The 11,696-nt window shown below is 36.1% G+C and overlaps 1 protein-coding gene and 1 long non-coding RNA gene across 2 annotated transcripts; both read right to left on the reverse strand.

Annotated features, from left to right (window-relative positions):
* Positions 1–445: 445 nt before the first annotated feature.
* On the reverse strand, positions 446–9,286 carry LOC109209963. The gene is made up of 5 exons (XM_019373328.1): positions 8,280–9,286; positions 7,536–7,666; positions 7,222–7,292; positions 6,675–6,790; positions 446–1,025 (listed from the first exon to the last, which is right to left on the reverse strand). The coding sequence occupies exons 1-5, from the start codon at positions 9,164–9,166 to the stop codon at positions 650–652; spliced, it is 1,581 nt and encodes a 526-aa protein (XP_019228873.1). The 5' UTR covers positions 9,167–9,286; the 3' UTR covers positions 446–649.
* LOC109209961 lies at positions 4,712–6,344 on the reverse strand. The gene is made up of 2 exons (XR_002065467.1): positions 5,252–6,344; positions 4,712–5,114 (listed from the first exon to the last, which is right to left on the reverse strand). It is a non-coding gene; the product is annotated as an uncharacterized LOC109209961 (long non-coding RNA).
* Positions 9,287–11,696: the final 2,410 nt, after the last annotated feature.

Genomic DNA, 11,696 nt, shown 5'->3' on the forward strand with positions numbered 1-11,696 from the left:
CCAAGGCCAAATAAGAGTTTTTTTTTTTTTTTACGTACGTACATAACAGGGTAACTTCTCTACCCTTTCGGGGTAAAGTTAAGGTCTGCGTACACTCTATCCTCCCCAGACCCCACTAATGGAATTTTTACTATGTTGTTGCTGTTGTTACATAACAGGGTAAGTAGGAGTACTAAATCATCTCAAGGACTAGAAAGTATGAAATTGAAAAAACATTTTCACATTAAAGATAAGACACATACTAAAAGCAAGCAAGATACAATAAAATTTCTTTAGATGTAAAAAGATAAGGGACTAACCTGCAATCAAGACCTTTTAAATGGATAGATTACTAAACCACTCGTGCAAAATGTTACAGGATCAAACTCAGACAAGATAAAAGAACTTTCCAATGAATTAATCAACAGAAAAAGTATTTAACTTTATCTTCTGGAACAAACTTGCATATAGCTCAGAGCAGTTGAAACTTGTATATACGAGGAAGGTGTTTCAGTAAACTATGCCCCAATTCCAGGAATGAATTTTGGCAACACCGTCTGTGGCTTTTTAGAATATAAACTGAAAAAAGAAAAGCACAAAATTATTGAACTACTACTTACAATTTTAGAAAGATCTCAGCACCTTAAGTGCCAAAAGTAAACCAAAACTGTTAAGGAGCTACAGTTTTTTCGTGCAATTCATACAGATCGGGTATCTGATCCTTGTAGGGCGGCACGAAATAGTCTATGAACTTTGACTCTGTTAAGGTCAGAACATAATAGAGACTCACCTTTCTCCTCTCAAGCTTCTTTTCATCCAAAATTTTCAAAACTTGCATCCGAGGTATCACCCTTTTCTCCAGACTATAGGCCAAAAATGCAGGACGAGAAGCCAAGTAAGAAGGTTCAAAACTGAGCTCCTTCATGTAAAGATTCAATGCTTTCTCAATTCTAACCTCTGAGAGAGCAATACAAAGCGGTAGCTTCCTGAATAACTCGAGTATTTCATCATCAGACCATCCAAAACTCTTGAACATCGCAATCTTCCTATCCATCCATGTAAAACCGTTTCAATACCTTTTCTGTGTAGCCCGTTTGCCAAATATTAAATTTGCAAATTTTGGAGTTCTGTAGGAGTTCCAATAAAGTTTATGTCATCGACATATACGGCAAGTACAATAAATTCCGATGTTGTTTTCTTTATAAAAATACATGGACAAATGGCATCATTTATATAACCTTCCTTTAATAAATACTCACTAAGACAGTTATACCACACTCGTCCTGATTGCTTTAGACCATACAAAGATCTTTGCAATTTGATTGAAAATATTTCCTGAGACTTCGAATTATATGCGACAGGCATTTTAAATCCCTCGAAAATTTTCATGTATATCTCATTATCGAGTGATCCACAAAGGTAGGCTGTAACCATATCCATTAAATACATGTCAAGCTTTTCATGGACAGCAAAACTAATGAGATAACGAAATATTATTGCATCTATACAGGGGAATATGTCTCTTCATAATCGATACCGGGCCTTTGTAAAAATTCTTGTGCAATAAGGCGTTCTTTATATCTTTGTACCTCATTTTTCTCATTTCTCTTACGTACAAAGACCCATTTAGCCAACAAGCTTAACACCATTAGGTGTTTGGACTACAGGCCCAAAAACTTCACGTTTCGCAAGTGAATCCAACTCAAATTGGATTGTTTCTTGCCATTTTGGCTAAGCACGCCTTTGTCGACATTCTCCAATAGATTGAGGTTCAAGATCCTCAATATCTTTCATAATGCTAGATGCAACATTATATGCAAAGACATAATCCACCACTATATCTAGTCGATTCAAAATCTGTCTCAATATTGATTGGATTTATTGATAGTTCCTTGTTTTCTTGAGTCGGGCTCAGTGATTTCCTCGTGAATCTCGGGATTGGTTAAATCGTAGATTTCTTCATGAGACTCTTTCGTAGTGTCATCTTAATCATTTGTTTTCCCTTTCTAGGATTCCGATCCTTACAACCCAATGGTCTGCCACGTTTTAGGCGTGCTTTTGAGTCATTAGTTATGACACTAGAAGATTGTCTAACGGGAACATCAATACGAATTGAAACATTCTCTGCAGGGATATGTGATTTTGTTATCCTGTCAGATCTGTAAATGCATCTGGCATTTGATTTGCTATTCTCTGTAAATGAATGATCTTTTACACCTCTTTTCCACAAATAGAGACATGTGGATCAAGATGAGACAATGATGGACTTTTCCACAAAATTTTCCGTTTGGTTTCATCATTTTCTCCCTCTAATTTTGGGAAAAGTGTTATCGAATCGACAATATGCAAATCGAGCAGTGAACAATCCCCCGTTAATGTTTCGAGGTAGCGAATAATGAAGGGTGATTCAAATCCAACATATATTCCTAACCTTCTTTGGGGACCCATTTTGGTGCGAAATGGCGGTGCTACTGGCACATACATTGCGTATCCAAAAATTCTTAAATGGGATATGTTAGGTTCATGACACACAACTAATTGCAACGGATAATATTTATGATAATTTATCGGTTTGAGGCGAACTAGTATTGCTGCATACAAAATGGCATGACCCCAAACAGAAGTGGGCAATCTCGTTTTTATAAGTAACAGTCTTGCTATTAATTGCAGATATTTAATCAGAGATTCTGCAAGCCATTTTGAGTGTGAACATGAGCTGCATGATGTTTCACTTTTATCCCAATTGATAAGCAATAATCATTAAATATTTGGGATGAAAAGTCAGCAGCATTATCAAGTCGAATAGACTTAATTGGATTATCGGGAAATTATGCCCGTAATCAAATTATTTGTGCCATTAATTTTGCAAACGCGAGGTTGTGAGATGACAATAGGCACACATGAGACCATCTAGAAGATTTATCTATTAAGACCATAAGATATCCAACGACCTACTAGGTGGATGAATAGGTCTACAAATATCCCCGTATATACGTTCCAAAAACGCAAGGGACTCAATCCCGAGCTTTGTTGGTGATGGTCTAATAATTAACTTGCCTTGATAACAAGAAGTGCAAGAAATTCATTATTTAAAAGAATTTTTAAATTCTTTAATGGATGTCCATTTGGGTTTTCTATAATCCGTCTCATCATAATTGATCCAGGTATGTCCCAATTGATCATGCCAAAGTACAAAAGTATTGAATTTAATAACCTTTTGGTTTACGATAGAATGTGCCTCAATTGCACTAATTTTGTCCAATACAGGCCACAAGATAAAGATGAGAACTTCTCAATAACCCTCTTCTGGCCAGAGACATTTTTGGTAATTATGAGAAATTCAAGATTATTCTCATCTATTTTTTCAATATGGTATCCATTTCGGCAAATCTCTTTAAAGCTCAACAAGTTCCTCTTGGACTTGGAGGAGAATATTGCATTATCTATGATAAGCGTTGTTCCCATAGGCAGAGTTATAGTAGCTCTTCGAAAGCCTTCAATTAGATTACTATTACCAGAAATTGCAGTAACATATGCCTTACACATACTTAAATGAGAGAAATATTTCTTCTCTTTGAAGATAGTATGTGTCGTACATGAGTCAATTAAACATATATTTTTACAATTAAACTTTGTTCCAAGTTTACTTTGTGAGATATCCATATTTGCTTAGTCTTCTCAAAGAGCTTCTTTAGATGGTCGAGTCTCGTGCTGATAACGTGTAATGAAAAAATAAGAGAGAAAGAATTCTTATTAATTTGGGATAAATTACAATGGAATAGAACCTCTCTCTTTATAGGGAAAGAGTGACTTAGCCACCACGTAATAGTCCCTAAAATCTCTCTAAATATAAATATTCACCTTAAATAAAATTCTATTTATAACACTCAATATAGTGTAATGATGATGATATGATGCAGCAAGTAACACCTTTTTTAGGTTACTAATCCCACTTTAAGGACAATTTATCTTTTAAATTGACTTTTCTTTGGTAACTAAATAATTTTCATTTATCAAAGTATATTATTATGTACATAGCCAAAAAAACATGATTTGGACATGTGGCCCCAAATCTGCAAATCTGCAGACACGGTATATTTCACTTCGCCTAAACTCCCCCTGCTTCAAGCTAGCCTGTTTGGCCAAGCTTTAGTTTTGGACAAAAGTGCATTTTTTTTCTCTTCAAAGTTTAGGTGTTTGGCCAAGCTTTTTGAACAAAAAAAAGTGCTTTTGAGTAGAAGCAAAAACAGTTTATGAGAAAAAAAAAAAAAGTAATTTCTCCCCAGAAATACTTTTTTGATAAGCACTTTTGAGAAAAATACATTAGCTTGACCAAACACTAATTACTGTCCAAAAGTGATTTTCAAATTGATTAGCCAAACACTAATCACTGCTCAAAAGTGCTTTTCGAATTGATTAGCCAAGCGCACCACTCTTGAATAAAGCACTTTTCAAAATAAACAGATTTTAGAAGCTTGGCTAAACAAGCTATAGGCTTCGTAGCACCTCTACAGTAGACATTCTTGGACGTGTCTCACTACGGTTTCTGGTGTACTGTGTACAGAACTTGCCCTTCTTTCAGCAATGCACTGCAGAATGCAGTCCAACTGATCTCAAAAAAGCAGCTCATATGTTGCCTATTTACACTTCTCCATATGGCAGTAGAGTGTCACAGCTAACGACTCATGCAAAATGGTACAAGATAAAATTCAGATGAGATAGAAGAAAGAAATAGTAGTAATACTTTCTTTTGTCATGCACCAGAGAGAAAGAATTTCTAAAGAAACTGTTCTTTTAGGTTGGAATCAAGAAAGCTAAAGAGATAGCATTATGGTTAAAGATACTCAAGGGGTATCTCTCATTCTCTTTATCTAAAGCAAAGAAATAGCCAGAGCTACCTTTTAATAATTATAAGAAGGAGAAAACACTGAATATAACATACTGAAAATTGACAAGTAATGCTAAGAAGGGGGCTTGCAGCGACTAGCAAAGAAATAAGCTGACCCGTGGTGCAAATTGTAAACTTTGAACCTGCCTTGTACAGAGCTAGAACACATTGCTAACTGGTGTTGAAATATGATCATTTCCACATGTAAATATGGTACTCTTAATTCAGCCAACAGCATGAATGCCGCCTGATGTTCAAGACAAATAATCAGATAGTTAGGAAAAAGAAGGCACAAATGCAATAATACTACAACAATAAAAAACCGAGTGAGTTCCCACAAGTAGGGTCTGGAAATGCAACAATACTGACTGGGGAAATACATACGCTTTGTTTAAAAGATGCTCTCAAGTTATTGTGTCATCCTACACTTTTTGTATAGAATTCATAGAGAGACCAGGAATTTTATCCTCATAAAACCAGCTCTGAGTTCTGAATAAATTTTGATTCTAGGAACCATTCTTTTGTCCAAACTAAACCTCTATAAGCTGAGATGAGAAAGCTGTCTCTGGGGAAGATACCCAAGTTGAGCCAAAACTCGTAATGATCATGTCCATGAAAACCCTTACTAAGCAAAGCAGCAGTTCATCTCAGCAGTTCATCTCAGCTATGTCCATGAAAACCCTTACTAAGCAAAGCAGCAGTTCATCTCAGCTATTTCCACTCTCAGGACCATTTCCTCCGGTCGCCCTGAATTTTACACAATTTGTATCCTCCTTATTGAGTATGTGCTTCTCAATTTGATCACTTGGAAAACCATTATTTTGTAAAGACAATATAGTTCTTTCGCAATCAAATCAATTTGAACTACAAACGTATAACATATTGGTAGAATAAATTATAAAACCCATGACAAACTCAATAAGGCAGCATTGTAAGATATCAGATAGCGTAGTTTAGTTTCCTCTCATTTCAGCAAGATAACCAGGAAAAAGCATTATAGAGACAATCATATAACCTGGCATATATATCACCATTGTAAAATAATGTTTTTCCGACCGTAATTAATTCACTTGCTTTTCTACTTAATTAATGGATAATATAGAACCTCCCATTTTCTGGTTTCTCACTTTTCAGAACTAACCAATTAGGTATATTATCAAATAATGCAAAATGAACAGGACATTTTTGAGCCAACACAATAATTACGCCTCAAGCCCAAACAAGTTGGAGTCAGCTATATGAAACCTCACTTCTTTCTTTAAGCTCAGCTCATATCATCATCCTATCACAAATGTTGAAAACTTATGTTAAAATTTTTAGTTTAAACACCGATTTAGTAATTTACTGTAAAAAATTTAAAACTTCATTGTTGGATCTTAGAAAGTGTTGAAAAAGAGAAGGTGGATCCTTTTTTTTGTTTTTTATTTGCACCGGGTGTCCGAGTCTCTTAGCCCCGACTAATCCCGGGGGTGCACAGGCCCTCGGCAAGGAGTTTCCCGCAAGTGCACCACGGTTAAGTCAGGTTTTACCCAGTCCGATGGCCCTCAGAAATTGTTTGCACCCAGTGGGTTTCGAACTAGAGACCTTGAAAGGGAGCAAACTCCAAGGCTCAAGTCAATTGCCACCAAGCCAACCCCTGAGGGTTAAGGTGGATCTTTTTTTTATTTGGTATTATTAAACTAAATTGGTGATTGAGGATTATTTGTGTTGGTATTTGAAACTGGAAAGCTTTATTTTAAATTTGAGATCATTTATAGCAGATTTTGGGTGATTTGATCAAAATTAAAGTTGCAAATTGAAAGAATACCTTGGTACCACCCTTTTCTCCATACTATAAGCCAAAACTGCAGGATGAGAAGCCAAGTAAGCAAGTTCGAAACTGAGCTCCTTCATGTAAAGATTCAATGCTTTCTTAATACTAACCTTTGAGAAAGCAATACAAAGTTTCCTGAATATGTCGCGTATTTCATTATCCGACCATCCAAAACTCTTGAAACTTCTGATCTTTCTATCCAATGAAGTATACTTTATCTAAAATTCTAAATTCATGAGGCATGACTCTTCCCTACACAAAATTTTATATTTGAAACATATACGTAATTGATTTAGAGTCGATGATGGATGGAAACACCAAAAGATATTAAAAATGAGAATTATAGGAGCTGAAAATCTCAAAACAAATAACGTGTGGGCTATAATGAAAAAAGGCACAACTTGAGAAAAAGTAAAAATATGTATATGCAGTCCAAGACCAATATATGAACAAAGAAATTGAAAAAATTACGATAAAGTGAAATATCAATTGTTTAGTGTCATCTTTTCACGATTACACTCATTGGCAAGGAAAAGTATACCTTAGAACCTTGATACGACACTGAAACGCCCACAAAAGCGTGTTTTAAACGCACCTTTGACAACGCTACAACTAATCAGATAGTTTGGAAAAAGAAGGCACAAATGCAACAATACGGATTGGGGATTTTTTTTTGATAACCACTGATTGGGGAAATAAATACACCTTGTTTAAAAGAGGCTCTCGAGTTATGGTGTTATCCTACATTTTTTGTATAGAATTCATAAAGAGACCAGGAATTTTATCCTCATAAATCCAGCTCAAAGTTCTGAATAAATTTTGATTCTAGGAACCATTCTTTTGTCCAAACCAAACCTGTATAAGCTGAGATGAGAAAGCTGTCTCTGGGGAAGATATCCAAGTTGAGCCAAAACTCGTAATGATCATGTCCACAAAGACTCTTACTAAGCAAAGCAGCAGTTCCATTCCATAGACCACAAGTCCAACTGGAGAGAGATATCAACCTATTTCCACTCTCAGGACCATTTCTTCGAGTCGCCCTAAATTTTACACAATTTGTACCGGAAGCGGACCTATGCAATAGGTAGAGGAGTCACCCGCACCCGTAATTAATGGATAACATAGAACCTCCCATTTTCTGGTTTCTCGCTTTTCAGAACTAACCAATATCAAATAATGCAAAATGAACAGGACATTTTCGAGCCAACACAACAACTACGCCTTAGGCCTAAACAAGTTGGAGTCGGCTATATGAAACCTCAGTTCTTTCTTTAAGCTCAACTCATATCATCATCATATCAAATAAAATAAAAGTGAAAGTAAAAAATAAGTTAAATATATATAAAGTGAATATCTTCGAGCAACTAAGGAGCCACAAGTTTTTGTACGATTCATACAGATCAGGTATCTGATCCTTGTAGGGGTAGCACAAAATAGTCTATGAACTTCGACTCCGTTAACATCAGCACAGGATAAAGAGCCCACTTTCTCCTCTCAAGCTTCTTTTCATCCAAAATTTTTCTCCATACTACAGGCCAACAATGCAGGACGAGAAGCCAAGTAAGAAGGTTCAAAACTGAGCTCCTTCATGTAAAGATTCAATGCTTTCTCAATTTTAACCTCTGAGAAAGCAACACAATGAGGTAGCTTCCTGAACATATATGATCATCAGACCATCCAATCTTCTTTTCCAGCGTAGATTTCTTTTGACTGGCTAACGCACGAAATCCATGTAGAAAAGTAGCGGAGTCAGGCGTAACTTGGAAATCCTTCTCCACTCTATGCAACAAATCCTTAAACCACTCAGACTTTTGTGTAATAGAATTAGGATTTCTAAGCACAAATTTTTTTATCATCAAATCAGAAAAACCATAGTTTCTCAACAACAAAACATTAGTCTCCATAATATGATGGGTACCAAAAGAGAGCAACCAAACAGCTCTCTTTATAGCCTTAACAACATCTTCATCGCTACCCAAAATTCTCCTAAGACAACCAATGGTAGGTCTTAAATGAGTATCGAAACTTCTCTCAAAAATATTAGGATCTTTTGCAATTACACTCACCAGGTCCGACCCGGATAACCCGAGATCCACAAGGCACTGGCGTTTGGGTATTAGGGTTCTGGAAACATCACGGTATAGCAATCTGGGTGCTCGAAAAACCAATTTTTTAATCTGGGTCTCGTCAAAACCGGTTTGTATCAAGAAATTGAGGAGTAAATCGGGATTTTTTATGGTTTTCTGTGGAGTTAGCTTGGAAGACGTAGAAATTGCTTCTTTTCTTGAGAACCCTAGAGAATCAACCAGGTATTTAATCAAGAAATGGGTTGAGATACGATTACGGGTAGAGGTTGTTGAGTAGAGAAATTGAGATCTGAAACAGTATAAGGAAAGGAGGTGTCCAAAGCCATTGCAGTGAAATATGGAACTGTGAGCGAATAGAGCTAGAGCTGCTTTGCCTCTGAATCTGATGAGCATTACCATTTAGCTATTTTGCTATTAACGTTTGCAACAGTGGAAAAATACTTCTCCACGGTTCACTGTGTATACCTCTCTTTCTCAGTTTCTCTCTCAATCTCTCTCGGATTATAGAAAAGATTTTACTGTTTTGAGTTTTTTTTTTAAATGAATGACAAAATTTATAAGGGCCATTTGGCCATATTTTTGTGTTAACGTTTTGTATTAATTGTTTTCATTTTTATCTGTGCATTTTAACTCATATAAAATACAAAATATATGCATTGCATTTAGGGTTTAATTTTACATATTTTTGGAATTAATCAGTAATTAGGAGTTTACAAAAAATAAAAAAATCATCACAACAATAGTTTACTTTTCCCTCTAGTTTTATTTTGGAATTTTAGTAGTCTTTCTTTTATTTTGGTATTTAATTATCAGTGGTAATTGTCATTTAGAGCTAATCAATTTGGTAGGATAATTTTATTAAAAGCTAATTTGGATTTAGGTTTTAATTTGAAAAAGAAAAAAAAGAGAAAAGAAATTCAAAGAATTGAGTTATTTGAAAAAGACCCACAAATTGGACCTCCTGTGATTTTAATTGACCCAGCCCCAATCTCAACCACCCTGGTCCAAAGCCCAAACGCCCCAGTCTGGTCCTTTTCCCATACCCCAACCAAACGACGCAGTTTGGATCAATTCAATCTGAGCCGTCGAGGTTGGATGATCCTACGGCTCAGAACTATGGGAACATTTGATATATAAGTGTCTTAACCTCCCCCTACCTCCCAAGCCATCTCTCACAACCTTCACACACTCAGATATAACGCCGCCTTGGGCCACCGTGCACCGCCCGCCGGAAATCGCCCACGGCGGCGGCCGGCGGCCAATCAGGCCCAAATTCACACCACAACCTCACCTTCCCTCCCCCATACCCATACCACACTCTGTTTTCCCAAAATCCCCTTATATCGCCTCAGATTATGGAAGCCCTAGCCTGCCGCCCCTAAACTCCACCACCTCAAGTTGGCGGCGCCGCCCTCAACCACTCCCAAATCAATACCCTGAGGCCCCCTTTGCCNGGATCTCGAATTTAGTTAACCCTAAAATCCAAAAATTTCCAGTTGAAGTCTCGTCAAGGTTTTGGTTCCGTTCTGAGGTTATCTATGTGTTTTTGGTTAAAAACACATGAATAGCCTCAGATTGAATCAGGACATGACATGACATGCTGAAGATCCTTGCTGATTTCTGTCCGGTCATTTCGTTAGGTATTTCCTCTATCTCGTTTTTTTTGGTGTAATTTCGTCTATTCCTCCATCTCTTCTTTGATTATGTTATTTGTTTGATCAGTTTGTGTTCCTTCAACGAGTCAACTAGCTTTGGACTAATTTAGGGCTTTGTTTAGGCTTGACTAACTGTCCTTCATGATTAATTGATTTAGAAATTGTAGGGTTTTAATTGATTCTTTTTTCGTTTTAGTTTTTGGTTTAATTTTGTTATGTTTTGATTTTTTCTAGTTTGATTTTGTGTTTGGTTTTGATTAAATAATCCATGATTGCTGCTAATAATCTGATTTTAGTTTCAATTGCCATTAATTGTCAGTTTATTGATTCTTAGATTTAATTTCATGATTAGTTGAATTGTTTAGTTAGTTCAATTTTTAATTGTTGTTTGGTTATAGCTGAGTAGTTTCTAGTTCATAGTTAATTAACCATGGTTAGTCTAACTAGGATAAAAGGCTGGATTAATTTGACTAGACTTGGTAGTTTCAGGAAATTTCAGGGGCAATTTAGGAAGCTAGAACCTTCTATGACCTTCTAGACTAGGACTGTAGTTGGAATATTAATAACTTAGGGTAATAACTTAGGCAGGTCAAGACTTTAGGACTAAGGAATAAAATCTGAAAATAAAAGAGGAGGAAAAAGTGTGAGTGAAATCTAGAAGCTTCCCCCCTGAAATTTGCCTATAAAAGGCAGCCCCCTTTGCCTTCATTGATAAGTTTCACACGCCTGAAAATTCAAAAGAAGTTTTTGAACATCTGAAAATCCAAAAATAACAGAAAACCTTCCAAAAAAATCCCAAAAATACTGTTACATCTGAATTTCAAAGTCCCTCCTAGATCTAAAAATCCAAAAACAACAGAAAATCTTCCAAAAAAAAAAATCCCAAAATACTGTTACATAGATTTCCTTAGGTCATTTTCGAATCTAGCATTTAATTCAACTCGCAGGCTTATTTAGGATCCAAAACTACTTGAATTTCCCTGGTTCTGTTCGATATTTGAGATTTGAAAGTATCTAAAGTCACTTGCGCATTGGATCTGATTTGTTCGAGTTAGCTGTGGATTGTCTGCTGAGTGTGTTGATTTACTGGGTTCAGTTTTGGCTATTTTTGTGTTGTTTTGGGTTGATCTACTAGTCCTATTTGATTCAAAATATTTCTGGGCTGCTTCTGATTACCTGCTCGCTGTTGTTGACCTCTCGTTCTTCTTATTCAATTTCCACTTTCAGGTACACTTCCTGAGGTCATTACTGTGTAGGTTGCAAGTTAAGATGAA

This window comes from Nicotiana attenuata, unplaced genomic scaffold (assembly GCF_001879085.1).
Source record: "Nicotiana attenuata strain UT unplaced genomic scaffold, NIATTr2, whole genome shotgun sequence".
In the NCBI taxonomy this organism is placed as follows: domain Eukaryota; kingdom Viridiplantae; phylum Streptophyta; class Magnoliopsida; order Solanales; family Solanaceae; genus Nicotiana; species Nicotiana attenuata.

Bases quoted from the DNA above. Each gene is read 5' to 3' on its own strand.
- LOC109209963 (XM_019373328.1), bottom strand. From the start codon at position 9,166: ATGGTAATGCTCATCAGATTCAGAGGCAAAGCAGCTCTAGCTCTATTC. The intron at 6,791-7,221 runs GTATACTTTTCC...GCTTTCTCAAAG, and splicing joins TGTCGTATCAAGGTTCTAAG to GTTAGTATTAAGAAAGCATT. The intron at 1,026-6,674 runs GTATTCTTTCAA...ATGGATGGATAG, and splicing joins GAGAAAAGGGTGGTACCAAG to GAAGATTGCGATGTTCAAGA.